The following is a 19,085-nucleotide window of genomic DNA, read 5'->3' on the forward strand; positions in this document are numbered from 1 at the left end:
AGATGTATTGAAGCATAATGTATAAAAGTGGGAGAAGCCACTGATTTCAAAAGGCCATAACTATGAGAGGACCTTGTTTGTGTGACCTGTAGATCCATTATGTGACAATGTCTGAGAAGACATCTCAGTGTGCATTCTGGACTGTAACTGATCTGAAGTGAAATTAAATGTATATTGTAGTGCTTTTTTTCTGAATGTGCGGAGTGTGAAGCTGCTGAAAGTTGACCATGTTCTTGCATTGCTTCCTAATTCTGCCAGTGCAGAAGTCTTAATATATGAAATCTTGGTCAAAATTTGAAATCCTGACTTCCTCCCTGTAGAATATGGCATTCTTTTAGCTCATTGCCAGTTACATGCCTGGTATGTTGGTCAGGCCCAGGATGAGACAGAAATCAGAATCCATTTCTAAGAAGTCAACTTCTTCTGCATCTGTGGTCTGTATGCACTGAAAGCTGAGTCTCCAGGGGTGGCACAGAGGTTTAAGAAAATTTAAGTTGACTGTTCCCACACTTAAAAACACTAAGTCTAGCAGACAGTGCCCTGTTCTGCCCCTATATGACCTGACTTGATGCTACCTACATATATGTTATGTGAGTTTGTGTAATGTAGTTTATACCTGTTACTTCCCTCCAATAATGTCATATAGCCAGACTGAGAAGAAAACAATGACATCAAATTATCATAGCATTTTTCTTAGCTAGTGTGGGTTCCATCCATAGTGGTGACACTCTATTGTGAATGGGCTCATACCATGCCTCTTGAGCAGAGAGCTCCCCATCTAGAGGATTCCCTCTTTTTTGCAATTCCCTCTTGCTTTTGCTTCTTCTTATTTCTACAGTAATGGCAGTAGTGACAGAGGCTCAAATTTTGTTTTTACATATAAGTCCAACTCTACAAATTTATTTTGCACAATTCACTAAAACATCCATGTTAAAAAAAATATTTTTAAAGTATTTTGGGGTAGTTCCTAAATTTCAAGGTAGAAGAGGAAGGCTGCACATCTTTCTGTTGCACATTTCTTAATAGGTTCTTGGTCAGAACCTGTCCTTCCTGATCTCTAAGGTTCTCCAACATCTAGTTCAGAACCATCACCTGAAAAATGGAGAAATACTGAATTACAGGATGTCTTGGTTTAGGGTAAATTTGGGAGAGAACCCCCAAAGGGGTTCCTCTAGGAAGTAGATTCAATCGGCTCTTCCCTTTAACTGGTTTGGGAAAAATACCTCCTTGGAGAAAAATGGGAAAAACCGTTTATTAAACAGGAAAACCTAAACAATATTATACAGGAAAACCTCTTGCCGCTCCAAAAGAGAGACAAACTCCCCTGCCCGGGCTGCAGCTCGGCTCACTCAGCCTCTCTTCAGTCCCTCCGGCGCTGGAAACGCCGCGGCCCAGGCCCGGCCCGCTGGGCCTCAGCTGCGAGCTGCCGCTGCTCCTCTGGGGTTCAGCCCAGAGCGGGCTTGAGCAGGTCCAAAGAAAAGGAAAAAAACAGCCCAGAGAACTTCTTCACCTCAGCTGGCTAAAACTGAAAGCAAAGGAGAGCTCTGTCTCGCTGTCTGTCCGTCCGCAGACAACACAGTCCAGGAGCAGGAATGTGGAGGAGTGAGTCCCGTTTCTGAAAACAACGTGAGCGCTTCTTCTCCCCCCCGCCCCTGCACCCCTGGAACAAGTCTTAAAGGTGCAAAACTTATTATTCAGCACAAACAGAACAGACGACTGGGGATACAAGCATCATATAGTCAACCCAGGACACGGGATTTGAGAGGGATTTTCCACTGACAAGGGTACTGTTTGTGACTTTTGCGGAAAAAGAAGAATCAGGTCGAAGACGAAGCAGAATGATAAAATAATGCAACAACAAGATGAAAGAAAGGCAGTGAAAATATGAGCAAATAAATGAAGTAAGACTAATGTATAGAAAGGGTGAAAGGGCTACAGGTTGATGAGGACATTTTTGTTTCCTGAAGGTTTTTAGAATTAGTTTTTTTGCCTAAGCAGGGGTTTGGTAGTTTGCAAGAATAAAAAAGGTCTGAAATTTCTTATTTCCTGTGTTTTTAAAGACAGAATCAAGTGACTGCTTTGGGTAATGGTAGCAGTCAGTGGGTCAAATTCTCCTCTCAGTTTCTCTGATGCAATCTTATTTGTCTGAGAATATTTTTCTCTGCTCCTGCTTTGCTTTTGTGTTTGTGTGTCCCTTTGTGTGTACATATTGTATGTTCATCCCAAGAGTGGGAAAAAAACCATTTATGAATAAGAATAAGAATGTGGAAAATTCTGACTGTGTAATGTTTTGTAACAAAGGGAAAAAATGATGTTTTTCATCACCAAAACTTGCAGTAGAGATCCCTGTAGTTTAGGCCTTCTTTATCTTCACCCTTCCTTACTTCTCTGTGAGAAAACTACTGTCTCTTCTTAATGACATCAGGTAAAGGGAGTTGTGTAAAAAAGTTTTAGTTTGTGCTTTCTCATTGCCTTTGTAAAGTAGTGCTTAATTGCTTAGGATGGACAGAGCAACAATTTTAAAATTAAAATCAATGCAAAATATCTCCACCCTTGAATGTTCCCTGCTTTCTCTTAGCTAATGCCTACCTCCAAGCAAAAACCTCTTGAAGCAACACAAAATAAAGCCAAGCCCTTTTTGAGATGCTCATGGCATTGAAAATGCCCAAGTCCATTAATACAGAAGCAGGCAGAAACATTTTTCACAAGAGGTCTATTTGCTACTTGACAAATGCTTGTTGAAGCACTTAAAATTTTCACTGCATGTCTGAAACAGCAGTACTGGCATCATAAAATTAAGAGTGTTTTATATTATCAACAGTACTGTATCATATTGATACAGTCATGTCATTTCTCTGAAGCATGGGTTTTCAGAAGATTTTTTAAACACAATGCTTCTTCTTTTGGTATGTTTTGCAAACATTTAACAAGTATGGAACATTACACAGATAGTAAACAGATTCTACAGATAGTACATAGACTTTCTATGCTGCAAGAGATAACTTTCCACATAAATTGACAGCTGAAATTTTTATTGCCATTGTTTTATTAAATGCAAAGTACATAAAGGGATAAAATCTAGAGGTTTCAAATACAAGACAGTTAGAAAATGAATACTTATGTCCCATAGTCGCTACCACTTAATTTTCTGAAGCTTAGCAATCTACTACACCTATAAAACCAGGAGCTTTGCTGCAGAGAAATGAAGTTTTTTTAGGTGTCTGTACCTAGTAAACCACTAACATTCAGGGTTTTTGCAGAAGTCCCAGTACAAAAGAGTGCTATATATACTTGACAAGGAGTGAGAACCAAAACAAGGATTAGATCCTTGATTTGAAATACCAGTCCATGTAGAGTGTGAACATGCACCACAGGGCTGTTGGAATCCTCAGTCCCAAATACCCCTAGTGACTCCATAGCTGACAGTAAAAGCTATAAATGCTGTTGTAGCAGAACTACATCAAGCTGCCAAAATTCAATGTGAGAATACCTCTTTTACCAGACTAATGAAGCTGTTTTTAAAAGCCCATTTCATTTACATGTGGCACAAACCTAATCTATTAGGCCCCCCCTATGGTTTTCCTTATCCACTCAAGGTGTCGCTTTGTGAGTCGAGTGTAGATACCGGGGCTACCAGCAGAGCCACATTTCTTCGGCTTCCCAAATGAAGTGATGCCTCTCATAATATTATTACATCTTAAAGGTCCACCAGAGTCCCCCTAGAAAAAATGGAAAATATAGTCATTCAAATCAACAAAAGCCAAAAATGTTTCCCTTATATAAATTTTTCACTAGTTAGATGGAGAAAATAAAGATGTAGCCAGTGTTATTAAGGATAATTTTTTCCTCCTTGGAAATTAGGATTTCCAACAGCCAAACAAATGAAAAAAAAAGGCGTCATAGAATTCAATCTAATCTTTCAAGTGTCTGTAATGGGGAATGAATCTAGCTCAGTGTTGAGGAAGAATTAATCTCTTTGAAAATGAAGAAAAAAAGCTGAAAACTTTCCTCATGGAAAGTGTAAGTCTTCAGAAATTGATATCTTTTAAAATGCAATATTTAAATCTTATAATATGTGGTAGTACTTACACAGTTGTGTACTTGACTTGGGACCCAGTCAAAATGCTTTTTATCAGCAAAACCTATTTCAATGTCTTCTGACATCAAATAAGTTGTTCCACTGAGATCAGCTACTTGTGACTGGGCCCATAAGCTGTTTTGTGGACATTTTAGTATTAAACTCATTTTACTGAAGATGAGGGTAGCTATCTGCTATGCCTGGATACAACTACAATATCAAAAGGCTGTGAAGGCAAATTTACTCATCTTAAGTTTTGATTTTAAGGCTTAGAAGAACAAGCCTTGGTAAATTCACTGATATTTGATAAAATTCTTCATTGATTTTAAGAGAGACAGAGATTGTAAATGTATACTGCTCGTACATTATATTTTATTTTTATTATATAATTTATGCAGTCATAGTAAATCTACTTACATTACATGAATCCTTTTTTCCATTCTTAGCCCCTGCACATATCATGTTCTCTGTTATGACAGGTTTGCCATTATAATGATTTTTATCATTGCATATTTCCCTCCTGATGACAGTGATATTGACTTCCATCAGGGCAGTAGAGAACTTGTCTCGAAGATTAGAAGTCAAACCCCATCCTGCTACTGTGCAAACTGTTCCTGGTTTGGGATCGTCATCTGAGGGAGGCAGGGGGATTGGTTGCACAGCTTTATTAAGTTTTGCTCTTCCCTGAAGCTGTAGAAGATATGGAAAACAGGTATTATGGCACAGAGTCTAACAGAGGCCCTTGCAACCATTATATCTTTCCCATTATGGTAATTAATGCAATCCCTTTCTGAGATTCCTCAATTCTTTGTCACAATATTTATGTCATCAATGTAAGAGTGAGGAAAATGAGTATTCTTTGTCTCATGAGAACCCACTTACCTTCTGCTGATCTATTAGCTCTAAAAAACATCTTATTTTACTTCTCTGGCTCCCAGACAATTTAGAAGACAAAATAACAGTAATTACTGATGCTGGCAAAATTGAGGTTCAGAAAAGTCAGACATTTTTAATTAGAACTCTTTTTCAGACAGAACGTTAGTGCTTTTAACCAAATGTTTTATCTGCATGAATTTTTATTCCTTTATGGAAAAGCCAGAAACTGAAATATCGTGATCAAGCTTCAGAATTTGTATACTAGCCGTGGCAACCATTACAGAAATTGTTGATTGCCTTAGTTACCAGTGCATCCCCAATTCCCCAGGCTGCTGGATTAGCAGACCAGACAATATCACCCCAGAAAAAAAGCCACCAGAAACTCTCTTGGCTCATCTCCCTAGGTGAGAAGAAGGAAGAAAATAGTTCAGTGTAGTGTGTATATTCCACAAATGATATATAAGTCAGTACCTGCAGCAGCATAATGTCATTTTCCTTGGTACTGGGGTCGTAGCATGGATATGGAATGTCTTCCGCAATCTGAAAAGCTTGCTGTTCTTTTTCTCTTTTTTTTGATGAATGGGCTCCAAGAATAACTTTGCTTTTTTTCCTGAGGAGAGGACTACATACATGTTATTTGGATTTACTTTGATGTAACCCTAAATCTTTTGCTGGTTAATGTGGTGCTATAATGTCCAACTGCTACAGTCTCTTTTCCTGTGCCTGAAAAGCAACAGTAATTTAGAAATATCTAAAAGATTACCCTATTCATGCAACAGCTAAAAAGAAAAATATGACTCAGTGAATCAAAATTCATAGTATCTTATTTTCTTCTTCCCAGGAGCATGGAAAGGTTTCAGGTACTTGACTCTGGATCTATCCCTATTGTTTCCTTTTGGGAACTGAATGAGTGGTGGATGCACCAGATTTGCTGTGGGTACTTGTCTCACCAACTGTGCCCTCTGTAATTTGTGCTGAAAATTTAGGAAAATAGGCCACAGCACTGTTAGTTCAGAGATATCCTGATCGTATCAAAATGTATCATTGCTTTACTCTAACAGATTTCAACACCATTTTCTGAATCTGTGTGAGACACAGCTCATTCCTCTTCTCTAGATTTTTCTGCAACTCCCTGTACTTACAAGATGCTCAAATGGCAGAGTTGTGCCTGCTGTGGCTCTCTGACAGAGACCAGAGACCAGAAACCAATCCTTGACCAAACAGGTCAAGCAGACATTACTAGATGACCATAGGTACAGCTGGTTTTGGGCAAACAATGCATTCTACAGTTGAATGGGAGAATATTCTAGGAGATGTGTATGTTGGTGCTCATTCACGTCTTATTGTGGAAAATGTAGCCCTGGGAAAGTGGTTGCTCCTTTTCTTCATCTATTGAGAGCTGTCTGTTGACTGAGCCATCATTAAGTTAATAATTAATTGTATTTTCTTTAAATGCAATCTCATTTGGAAACATTCTTTACCTTCTGTTAATACACAGCTTTTGGGCCCAGTGCTCTCTTTATAGTAGGTCCCACAGATCTCCCTGTCTGGACAAGGGCAGGAGAGATGGATGCATTTCTCTGATGTTAGCAGAGTCCAGTGGCTCACTGGTCTTGGTCAGGCTGTTGCAGAGCCTGAGTGAGGTCTGGCTCAGCAGCACCTTCTGTCCTCCCCACAAAAGCAAGTAGGGGTGGGATGTGTAATTCAAAACTCACTTCTTGCCTTGCTGAAGGACTCAGTAGAGCCAAATATCCATTTGCATCTTGATTTGGGCAGGAGAAGAAAGAATGGCTGGCAAGCCAACATACCAAGTAAGGCAGAGATCTCTCAGGGTCTCCTGTCATCTATTTGGAGGATTTTTGCTCCTGTGTTAACCACATGCTGTCTCTTTCTGCAGTTAACTGCATATGTCTTACAGAATAAAATTACAAAAAATTATTTTTGTTCTCAGAGCAGCAGTTTAGACTGGACACTCCTCTCATCTAGTGTACAGGTTGACTGAGAAAACAGGAATAAAACTTTCCCTCAAATTCTCTGCTTCAGTGTTGCTATTCTATGCTAATGTGCAGCTAGAAGTTTTTAAATATCTCTTCAGAAACAGTGGAGATCAGTATACTTTGTCATATTTTTTTATTCACTATAACAATTTTGCTGATAGAACCTATAAGGCACAGTAATCAGAACATGATTATGCTCATTATAAATGGATAAAATTACCAGAGATACTAACTCTCCTGCTTGAACAGAGGTATCAGAGACTCACTAAGGACAATCTCTGAATCAGAGTAAGAACTTACACTTTACAATGTGCAGCTGTTAACACCCAGTTTTCCTTAATTAAAGCTCCTCCACAAATAATTCCTTGTGATCCCTTGATTTGGGCCATGAATGGTCTCGAGTGTGGTTCTACTTCATTTCCTCCAATGATATCCACACACAAACCTAAAAAAGTAAGCCGCAAGACACACAGCTGAGCTAGCAAATACTTTAAGACACTCCAAGTGTCTTAGTAAACACGGCTGCTGTAATTCGAAAGCATACAGACACACAGGTATGCATATATGTCACAATGATGGTCTTCAGGGTAGAATTTTAAAATTGTTCAGCAGTATTACTTCATTACATTTCAATAATACTGAAATGAAATCAGTGGGATGAGCTTGGGCAAAAACCCCACACCAAAGTTTTGTTGCTTTTGCACAGATTTCTTTTCTTGAAGACTACTGATATGGTTAATTTCTTAGCTTTCATTGTGAATAACAACCTCAGATCTCCCATATCATAAATATTGTGCATGGAAACTGGACTATGTAGTGTAGACCACATTATGTGAATCTGTTTTCCAGACAAAGAGAAAATCAAGCAGTTAAGGTATGTGTATGGCTCTGGAGAGAAAGATGAGATAATCATTATGTTCTCTACTCAGAACTCCTCCAAACAGCTTGGACTTTGCAGCTTTACTTAAGACTGCCCATTCAGAAATTATTTTGTTTGTGTGAAAGATCAAACACATGCAGACAGTGGAGAGGAACTAATTATAAGAATTCAAATAATAATTGTGACCAATTCCTTTACATTAATACATGTTAGCTTAACTAGAATTCTGTACATCAGGACTTATCTTCAAAAGTATTAAACTGTGTACTTACCTCCATGAATTACCAGGAGAATGACAGCAGTGAAGGTGTACCAAGGGAGGAAAGCACCCATGATTTCTGTCTGATGTTCCTTCTTATTCAGTCTTTATTATATCACTACCTACCAATCTATCAATATATATACATAAATGAAGAGGATGTGGGTTTTGTTTTTCCTCTTAAGGGGGTAACCACGACAAAGACAGAAACCCTCCCCAACGATGTACCTTACAGCAGAAGTGTTACCGAGAATTTGCATCATCTGCTGTGGTGTGAAGACAGGCTCTACCCCATTTTGTGTTCTGTCTATAGCATTTGCAGAGAACTGATGTATGAGTATAGGGGTGAAACACAGTGGGACTCAGCTCACATAAATTTAGGCTAATTCAGTTGTCCATGTGAAGTTGTATAGTGTCATTCCAGACACCTCAGGTGTCTTCCAGGTCAGGCATGAGTTCCAGTCTACTCCCCTTTAATGAAATATTTTCTTTGCTCAGGAGACCCTCAGGGCCAAGGAATCTGATGTTTTCTCATTTCAGGATATGATCCTATCTCATTAGGTTTGCACTGGCTGAGTGGGGTTTCTTTCAACTCAGGATATTCTATGATTCTGTTAATAAGTCTTATCTAGAGCTTTGTAAAGGCACAATTTCTCCCTTGCAAATATATATCCAAATAATAAAAATAACTTGCATCAATATTAAATAATTTGGAGTATCAACTATTCTATAACCTATATATTCTATAACTAGTGAAATGTCACTGTCACACAGACTGGAAGGTTTCTTGAAGTCTTGAGCCTCACAACAGGCAACCTGCAGAAAGGAGTCCACAATGAAGAGCTTGCAGAAATCTTCTGGGTTCTTGCTGTATCATATCTTGAGCTCAGTTGGCCCAGCACTATGTGAGTTTCACATGTAGAAGACCTTGGGCAGACCTTGCTCAAATTTGCTGTTGCTCTCCCTTCTGGGACAGAGGATAACTTGGCAATTTTTCTGAAGAAGACAGGTGTAGATCTAATTTTATAGACTGTGGAGCTCTTTGTCACTGATGTGTCTTTGCTGAGACACAGTCATGTATGTGACAAGGTGACAGTTCCATGCACCACTAAAGCTCACCAAGATTTAATTTTCTTAAATTTTTCTCCTCATTGCTAGCACATCCCCTGTAATTATTATCACTTTGTAGCACTGATGTTCTTCTTTACACTGTTCTCCTGAACACAATATCACCAGGTATCATAGGTACAATTCTTTCTTTTATCAGTCACAATTATTTGACAAAGTCTGATTTTATGATATTTTAATTACCACTCTTACCATATTGAAGCTGTTTCATGCCTGGACTATGCAGAGACATGATCAGGATGAACACTTGTGAGCAAAAATCCTGTGTGCTCAGACATGCTCAAACTTGTAGTGCTACAATGATTCATCCTTGGATGGTCCTATCTGAGGTGCAATAGCCAGTAAAAAGAGGTTTAGTAGGTATCATCCTATGTTTGCCTGATCTGTTTTCAAGGAAAATCTCTTTGAAAGACATGGAATAAAACATTAGCAAATGTTCCTAGGTGTTTTCCAGGTAAATAGATACAGGTAAATCTATGCCTGCTATCTAAAACCTAACCCTCTATGGCCTGTTTATACTGTTTTTCAATTTCTAGGTGTATTTCTATTTACTTTTAAAGTTGTTTCTTCTGAAACTCCACAGGTACTAGCATATCCATGCTTCTTCAAAAATCCCCTCCAATTCTAAGAGATCCATTGACATTGATAATTAGAATTAGAAATACGGAGTCTAAACTATTGTTCAGTATAAATGGATGACTTTCTGTCCAAGCTCCTGAATGATCTCTCTGACAATCTGCAAAATTCCCGATGGTATGGGTATTAAATATCAGATTGATATGCACATAACCAGTACCAATTTTGTACCCAAATGCTTTGTCAGAGAGTTCTCTTCCCCTTGTAATTTACATTGTTGAGACTGAAAATTTGACATAAAATTTTAGGATGTGTAATTAGTTGGCTGGGCTCCTTTGGTTATGGAAATAAGTTAATTTATGGTAAAGTTTCGATTCTATTGGCCGTATGCATTTAAAGGGAAACCCCAAAGCAAAGCTTCCTTCTCAAGTCAAATTCTTTTATTAGCTCCTCTGTTTCTTACCCACTTGTTCTTCAAGAGAAGTGAGGCATTGTAAGCAAAACACTCCATCCCCCCTTTCTCCCTACAGCACTCACAAAGCAGAGCCACTCCCTCGGCAGAAGCCACTGCCTGAGTAAAAGAACAAGGTGTGTACGCAGATCTATGTCCAGCCTCTGCCTTTGGGGAGGTTTCCTATGGGCTTCAGGCCCATGGGTCAATGGATCACTTTCAGATCTGTGCATTACTGTGCTGAGGTCTTCTATCCGTTATCTTATACTCTGTCATTTTGACCATTTTCCTTCCACAGTGACTCTGTTCCTTCTTCCTTCATGCTGCTTTCTTTGGTGCTTGAGGTGAGCATCAGATGTGGTTTTAGGACACCAGTTCAGGAGACTAATTTAAACTGTTACTCTAAACCCTCCAGGTTTGCTGGTACTGAGTTCAGGCAGTCTTGGCTCAGCTGAAGGGCTGTTTTCTTGGGCTGGGAAGGGAGGGCAGGATAGAAGTGCAGAGCTGGCAGCTGCCAGGAGCACAGCAAGGCAGAGCTGCCACACTTTTCCTGTCTTCACCTTGGGCTGTCCCATCCCCAATCCCACCCCAGAGTGTCTGAACACATCTCTTAGTGGCTGGGAGATAGATTCCCAGGGACTTGCTGGGGAAAGGGCAGAATATATGCTGAGGCATACCTATTTTATTTTCTTCTCCGGTACCAGTGCCTCATAGTACTTACCTGGTTGTCTTTTCTGCCTCAGCTATTCACTCGGTGTCCCTGTTTCCATTTATTTGCTATGTGATATCAGTGGAAAATGTTGTAGCACAGAAATACAAGTAGATGTAGTAAACTCAAGGAGTCCTCAAAGCCATGCAGCAAATCAGCATACCTTCTATGATGTTGCTAGTACTTGGCAGAAAGAATCCAGCATTAGATATTATGATCTGGGAAAACAAACCTTCTGTTTGGCCAGAGCATGAATCTGTTTCCTATTTTGTCTCTTATGCTGCTTTTGAATCCAGCTACTTATTGGGAGGGCAAAGCCATAAGGGACAAACATAATTATGCCTTTAGGACTCTCTTCGCAGAGATTACCTGTGGATAGTCTCCAGTGGGTGAATAATTCTGAGATTAGATGGAGAATGGAGAATGACTTTGGGGGAACTGGAGCTGGCTGTTTTAAGAGCTGATGAATTCTAATAGTAATTTGTTTTCTTTTAAAAGAGCTTTGGTAGAGTCTTCTGAAACATGAATTGTGCTGCACCGTATGCATGTTTTCAAACTGGGTTCTAACTAATAAGGTTTTGTAACACAGAAATAAACATTTCTATGTTACAATCTCATTCAACAGTGAGACTGAGACTGAGACCTGCCATTCTGTAATTCTTGAATAAAAATGAGACCTAATTATATTGAGCAAGTTATATATCAGATTATTTCTAAAGTTAATGAATATGGTAGCAAGTTTTGTAACTTCTTCACACAAGGGCAGTCTGGGTTTTTTTGTAGTGGTTTACCAGCAAGGTTTGCAAGACATGCATGCAGACACAGAGGTCTACAATACAGAAATGTCTTTCTCACCAATCTATCTTTTTTGTGTTACCACGGATTAGATTTTGTTTTGCATTTGGCAGTTTCAGAGTCCAGGGTTTTCTATATCTGAAAGCTGCACCTCCCAAAATTATTTTTAACAAAATACAAATTGCTTTGTCTTACATGTGTATCGCTGGTCTTGGCTTGTGTTTTATAGCCTATATTCCTTAGTTTATAAAATAACAGATGTTTGGCAATTCTCAATGGCTCTTGTTAATTTACATATGAATATTTTTCAGTCTTTCAACTGAAGATGTTACCTGGGCAGTGGAGTTCTGTGGAGCAATTGCTGGCTACTGATGTACCTTGGTCCACAGGAGTGACTTTTGTACTTCATGTGCCCCAAGTTTACTCAATCTGGGTCCACAGATTATGAGCAACTTTTGAACTCTACATGTCATAATTATTCCTTCACACTGGTGTTCTCTGAAGCCTTTTCAGGTTGCCCTTACATTCATTCTCCCATTTTTTTCCCACCAGCTTAAAGATGGCCAGTTTAATTCTTCTCACTTTTTTCTTTCTTTTTTTTTTTTTTTTTTAATTTGAAGCCAAAAGGTGCATTGAATATCCTGAGACATCTAGGTGTTATTCAGGGATTAGACTTTATTTGGGTTTTATTAGGAGTTTCAAGAATCAGGCAGGTTTTAAAGAAACTGGAAGAGAGACTCTAGAGAAATCAATCTTCAGTTAAATAACACATTATTAATGACGTAAAGGGAAATTTCAAGAGAGGGAGCTATTAGTAAAAACTTTCAAACACATTTCCTATAGGGGACATTTGAATACAAATGAGTGCATGGCAATTTACAGTGCTCCTGCAAATAGCAGCAGCTATGACACCTGAAAACTCTTCTGCTCTCCTATTCTCTTTAATTGCTGTTACCCTACTAACAAGATGCAAGTACTCACCTAAGAGTAAAAACATCCAAATTCCTAGCTCTTCTGGATAACACATAATATAATTCCACTTCAGGTTGCTGCAGGGACATTGTTGGACGACATGAAGTGCATCCTCATTCCTGGCCTTATATGGCTGCTATCCGCGACAAGAGTTTAGGTGTTTTTCTGTGGAGGAACTCTTGTGGAAAAACAATGGGTTTTCACAACAGCACCTTGTGAGTAAGTATCTTAAAATGGGGCAATTTTAATTCTTCATTGAAGTGAGGCGTGGTATGCAAGCCTCTAAATGAGGAAAGGTGAGTACTGATTTTTTTGATAGGTTGTTAAAAACTGCAGTTCTCTCACTGGAATGATCCTAGAACTTGCCATTGTTTTTAGTTGCTATAAACTACTAAACTGCATTGCAGAGTTACCTTTGTTAGTGAGATCCTGCCAAAGTTACAGTATAAATACTATGCTGTTAAAAGACCAAATTAATTCTTTATGCATGTGAGAAAACAATGTCTTAGAGAAGGGAATATGTCCCAAGGATTTTCAACAAATCTTATGTGTGTGCCTGGAACTAAGCTTCAAAATACCCTGAGAGATGAATTTGAATTAGATGTGGACACTATTCCTCTCATTTTGAGTGACCTAGGCTCACAAACCCAGAATGTCACTCATGACTATGACAAGGAACCTTGTCCTTTTGACAAGTTAAATGTGAGCAGAAGCACCTCTTTCCCAGGTGGGATGCTCTGCTGTTGAATAGCTGACTCAAGGTAAGGGAGACATCTACTGTTCACATTAAGAAGTAAAATGCCCTATTTTTCTTAAAATGTTCCCCGAATTGTATTTTGGTTCTGCAATTTTTCCTTCTTATTTTGACTATCTAAAAGGAAAACAGCTACAATAAACCTGTGCAAACTTGACCTCCTTAAACACAGTGTGGGCAGGTTGGCCAGCCTCTTCTGTGACTCAGTCTGAAACAGAGGACTCAGTTCCTTCTAAGTGAATTTGAGTTTCACTATTTTTCAGCTGAATCAGATTTGGTTGTAAGGGTAGAAATATTCATTCCTAGCATTCTCTGTTTAGCAAATTTACAAAACGTAACCAAGTATTCCTTTTTGAAATTAAAGGACTTTTTAATGGGATCTGGAGTCTCTTATTCTTCAGTCAATATGTCAGAGATAGCCAGTCAGATACATTTATAAAAATTCAGATTTGCTAGCTGTTCAGTAGAAAGGGCATTGTCTGTCTCTGATCCTGTGGAGAACGTGCTCTGGTATCTGATCTGGGTTTCTTACAGCACATTATTTTGGTCTGACTTTAAGTCTTTGCCGTTGGGGCAAGCTGAACCAGCTTGGTTTCCTTCTCCTAAGCTGTTAGACAATGCTCACACAAAACCCACCAACACCTGTTCTATGCCTGGTGCAATTGCAGTGCATGTAAAACTTCCTAACTGGTGGATCTCATGTCTTAATGATGACTGAAATAATTTTTTTCTTAGGCAAAACAGCATGAATTCAACAACATGAATCTGTGTGTAGCCTGTGAACCACCTGTTAGAGTCACAAAGTTTTGAGAGACATATCATTCTCTCTGAGGAAGTGTGCTTTGTAGATAAAAAGAGAAATTTCTGGACTACAGCACTGTCTTTGCAGTTATTTTCACAAACAAACTTCCATGTATAAATAAATGAATTATGTCTTTCAGTGACACATGCATCTTGAATGAAGAAAACTGTTCTTTTATAGTTTGTATTGATAAAGTCTTTGTTTGGGCTTGAATAAATTTTCCTATTTTTAGTGAGATTATGTTCTGAAAATGAAGCACAGAAAACTGGTGGTATGTATTCTGCAATGTCAAATTATTTGGCTGCATTAAGTTTAGCAGGGCAAAATGAAAAAAGACAATTGTTATAAATACATTTCTGATGATACTTATAGAGCTTGGACATAGCGGAATTTATTGGTTGCTTAACTCTTAATGTTTATTAGCAGGAAGTGAATGCATAACTCTTTGAATTTTAACATTCTCCCTTTTTTTTTTTAATATTCACTACTGGAATGTCTTGGGTTAGGCAACACACATCCTTCTTCTTTAATGTGCTGAATCTGTGTTTAGATAATTAAGGACAAAAAGTTTATTAATATTAAAGATACTCACTTTAGCAGAGCATTTACCTGTACGCATAATGCTCAGAATAAGCATTGAGTATTGATGTGTGTTCTGACGTGCTACTGATGTCAGCAAAGTTTCAGTCCTTTGCAGGATTAGGTCATAAATCCAAGACCTTTGGATTTATTGATGAAAGGAATCAGTAGCAGCTGTCCTGGTGCAAGCAACTCCCCTTATAAAGATGGGAGTCTCTTTCACAAAATTAATTCCAAACTCTGAAAATCTCTGGAAGTCAGTCCCACAATTATTTCACTAAACTATATTTGCAGTAAAGGAACATTATTTTATAGAAGCAAAAAGAAGCTTATGTCAAAACATTGAAATGAATGATTTCCTGCTCTGTTTTAATCATGTTGTTGTAAAATGAAATGGTATTGTGTTTCATGTCTTTTGATTATCCTCAGAGATGTTGCTCAGTTCCTGTAGTGACTTTCTCTTCCTATATTTTCTATAAGTTACAGAATAGATGAATTGGAAAATAGTTTTCTTGGAGCTCATCAGACATCCATTCCTGAAGAAGAACAGCAGATATTTGAGATTATGGATTATTTCCTCATTGTCAGTTTGACTGGCCTCCCTTTGATAATGACATAATGCCCCTCAAGGTATTGTTTTAATTACTGCTATATTTTTATGAAAGGAATTTTGCTGATGATTATTTTGACTACTCTTTGATATTGAAGAGTACATTGTTTAGATAACAATATCACAGAACAGTCTACTTTTGGTTGTATTAATCTAGATGACTTAGAGGACCACTGGCTCTGCCAGCAGATATGATATTTCAAGCCCATTCTGTACTCAGAAAAAATTCTCTTTTTAATCCATTCACTGCAGCAATCCCCTCCAAACCACAACCATTCTTCAATAATTTTTCAAAGGCAATGCTGAAGGGATGTATGCAATGGAGTCTGGCTCACATCTCTATCCCAGAGTTAGATCTTGTGCTGGACTAAGTAAAAATGGAGATGAAACTTGCTGTTAATTTTCTGGTGTAAGCCGGTAAAGTGAAAGTGTTGATAATACAGGATATACAGACTCAGCTCTAGGAGCACAGAGTGGTCACAATGTGGAGGAGACTCAGGACACTGCAGAATGAAGCATAGAAATTGTCCTTTCCAACATTATCGTCTGATGCCAAAGTGAGACAGAGCTGCAAGAATTTATAGGGAGGTGCCCCTGCCCATGGCAGGGGGGTTGGGACTAGCTGGTCCCTTCAAGCTGTAACATTCTATGATTCTAGTATTCTGTGACTGGAACCTGGTTTTTAGTATTTAGATGGCATCACTAGATGGTTTGACATGATGATGACACGGGGAGGAAGGTAACCATGTCCCTCTCTGTGCTAGCTTGAACACCTACAGGCATCTGTGGCTCAAGCACCTGATCACGGTTCATCTCTGAGGAGCTCCTTCCCCGAGATGTTAGAGAGCAATCTACTTCTGCTTCATTGTCAATGTAGACCAGGCTCATCTCACTCATCTCCTGTGGCCACTTGTCAGGAGCACTGGGGTATCTGTGAACACAAAACCAAAATGGATCACTAGGAAGTAATATTTCTAGAGCTGAAAATCACAAGTCTGTTCCAGAATGATACAGATATCTCAAAATCCTTTGTATTTGACACAGAATCAGGAATAGTACTAGTACCAGAGCTTACCTCCCATCTCTACACTTCTGCATTAATGGAGTATTATATGGCTTGGAATAAGCTTTCCATCTTTGGAACTTTCCAGCAGCACTGGCAACAATAACTGCAAAGATTTTTTTAAAATATTTTTTTTTATTTGTTGGAGTGCATTTTTTGAAAGGTATAAAGTCAGAATTGTTTAGCTGAGAACCATGCAGCACCCTGTGAAATGAATCATGGTGCAGTGATCATAAGACTGAAAATGTCTGTTCAGGAGCTATGAGCCCCTAAAGCACACTGAGGATATATGTTAGCATTTGGCTGTGTTTTTGTGTACTGACCTCTGATGAAGGATGGATCTGTCAGGCAAAGACCAACAAAACACAGTCTGAATCATTTAACCCCTTTAGAATGTCTCAGGGCAAAAACTGGCAGTCTGAGTAGACTGAGGTCTGATTTTTCCTCATTTATATTGCTGCTTTTGTGTCTAATTGCTTATAGCTTTTGATTTCATCTTTGTTTGTGGGCACATCGCACTGTGCTTTGAGACTTTTCTGTTAGTCAAGCACCAGAATCTGATTTCAACTCCGAAGTTGAGTGGCAAGTTAGGTTTGTGAGCAGGAATAGATCCAGCAACCTGACTCCCATGCAGGTTTTACATTTCCCACTGTATCCAATGGAAAGCTGGACTTGAACTCACTACTGCTGCTGTAAATGGGAAATTGCTCTACTGCTACTATGGAAACTCTTGTGAATTTTCAAAGGGGCAATTAAATTAAGCTCAGGATCAGTTCCTAAGTAGTGAAAAGTGATTTTTAAGGGAAGTGTTGGTAAAATGAGACTAAATTACAATTGAAACTATATGATACTTCCTTTCTGAATAAGAAATCTAGTTTTTCCTTGTTTTTCCTTCTTTTTTCTTTTTCCTTTTTAGCTGAATGATGCTGCTGAGCTGAATAAATATGTGCAACTTTTGCTTCTGCCTGATTTTTTTGAAGATGTTGAACCTGGCACACTCTGCCAGGTGGCTGGCCGGGAAGACACATCACCAGGTAAGCCACTGAAATATCTCCAGAAGGCAACTCTTAAAATTGTCAATAGAAAAAGCTGTGACAAATGTTATGCCAGTGACCCCAAAATAACTAACAACACGTTGTGTGCTACAGGGAAAAGTAAATTATATCTGAGGGATACTTGTGAGGTAAGAAGCAAAGTTACAAAGTGGGGGGACATATATTTAACAATGATTCCCTTTTCACTGGGTACAAAGCAATGTTAGACGTCTTAGTAGGCTGACCATATTTTAAGTGATTTTAACTGCATTTGTGAAAGACTATTGCTGTGAAAAAGACGTTTTAAACTTTGTTTAGTTTAGGTCAGTGTACCAATCAGGATCAAGAGTATGGGAATTTGAGCTGGGATTATCCATTAATTTTAGGTATATTTCACTAGCTATGGTGCTTTCCTTAGACACCATCTGTAGTTATGGGAGAAAAAGCAGAGCTATCAGGTTCTCAATCATCTGATCCTTTCCAGAAGTCAGTATCCGAATAGTACAGAATTAGCTGTATACCCAAAAGGGCTGTTTGGATCTTGCTTTTGACGCTCTCTGTGCTGAATCTAGAAGAGACAATTGATAAAGGAGTGAGAATCAATTTATACAGTTTATACCAACAATAAAAAATGTATTTTGAAACAGAATTATGATAGCATTCTGCTGCTCCAGAGCATTTGCATCAAAGGCTCCCTCAGGTTTGAAAAGCAACCTCTCCTTATTCCTCACCCAACTTCCATTAAAGATGTAAGCCAACTGCTCCATTTCATAGGCTGGAAAAGGCTAGAGGCAACGTTTCCAAACATGCTTGTGCACTGCAGGTGGCACTGCATGCTCCTTTGGTGAGAAATGGACACATTGACAGCTACTTCTGATTTGTCTTCCAGGGAGATTCAGGTGGGCCATTAATCTGTGCTGGTCAGTTCCGTGGGATTGTTTCTTTTAGAGAAGAATGTGAAAATACAAGAATACCTGGAGTTTATACGTGGCTGACTGAAGATTATATTGACTGGATAAAAAGAACGACTTCTAGTTGCACAGATCCATGAAACAAGAGCATTTTAATAAATATTGTGCTGTGCATTACAGCTGGATGCTGCTGCTTTACAGCACCACCTTTGAAATTCATCTCCCAGCTTTACAGCTTTGCTGACACCACCACAGTTTTTTGTGAACAGTTCAAAGTATCCACATTTGTACAGATAAACACCTTTACTAAGCTTTAGCAGGAAACTGCCACATAGAAAACTTAATTTGTAATGGATTCCACTCTACTTCTTACTAGGATAGGAAAGTATTCATTGCACCTGGGATAAAGCAACATTTGTTACCATGTACTTGCACAAAAATTCAGTTTCAGAATGATAGTGAATGAGAGGTCTGCTGAATGAGAAAAAATAGAACAAAAGCTTAAAATCTTCGAATATTTATCTGTGATGTTATTAAACCCCAAATACTCAATTTTACCATTATTCAATATTTATGTAAATTCAATTTCAAAAAGTTAAAATATTAAACAG

The 19,085-nt window shown here is 38.6% G+C and overlaps 2 protein-coding genes across 3 annotated transcripts in view; one reads left to right on the forward strand and one right to left on the reverse strand.

The window, feature by feature from the left end:
• Positions 1-18,511, forward strand: part of LOC128821871 (granzyme A-like) — a 28,203-nt gene extending 9,692 nt beyond the window's left edge. Inside the window, 4 exon segments of the mRNA XM_054003248.1 lie at positions 15,337-15,425; positions 15,428-15,486; positions 17,446-17,563; positions 18,453-18,511. Of these exon segments, the coding sequence (XP_053859223.1) occupies positions 15,337-15,425; positions 15,428-15,486; positions 17,446-17,563; positions 18,453-18,511 (325 nt within the window).
• GZMA (granzyme A) lies at positions 3,046-8,188 on the reverse strand. 2 transcript variants are annotated; one of them, XM_054003247.1, is made up of 5 exons: positions 8,104-8,188; positions 7,252-7,396; positions 5,426-5,564; positions 4,496-4,768; positions 3,046-3,719 (listed from the first exon to the last, which is right to left on the reverse strand). In XM_054003247.1, the coding sequence occupies exons 1-5, from the start codon at positions 8,162-8,164 to the stop codon at positions 3,561-3,563; spliced, it is 777 nt and encodes a 258-aa protein (XP_053859222.1). In that variant the 5' UTR covers positions 8,165-8,188; the 3' UTR covers positions 3,046-3,560. The 2 variants fall into 2 exon arrangements, with proteins under 2 accessions (XP_053859222.1, XP_053859221.1); XM_054003246.1 differs by having other exon boundaries at positions 5,426-5,576; positions 8,104-8,177.
• Positions 18,512-19,085: the final 574 nt, after the last annotated feature.

This window comes from Vidua macroura, chromosome Z (genome assembly GCF_024509145.1).
Source record: "Vidua macroura isolate BioBank_ID:100142 chromosome Z, ASM2450914v1, whole genome shotgun sequence".
NCBI lineage: Eukaryota > Metazoa > Chordata > Aves > Passeriformes > Viduidae > Vidua > Vidua macroura.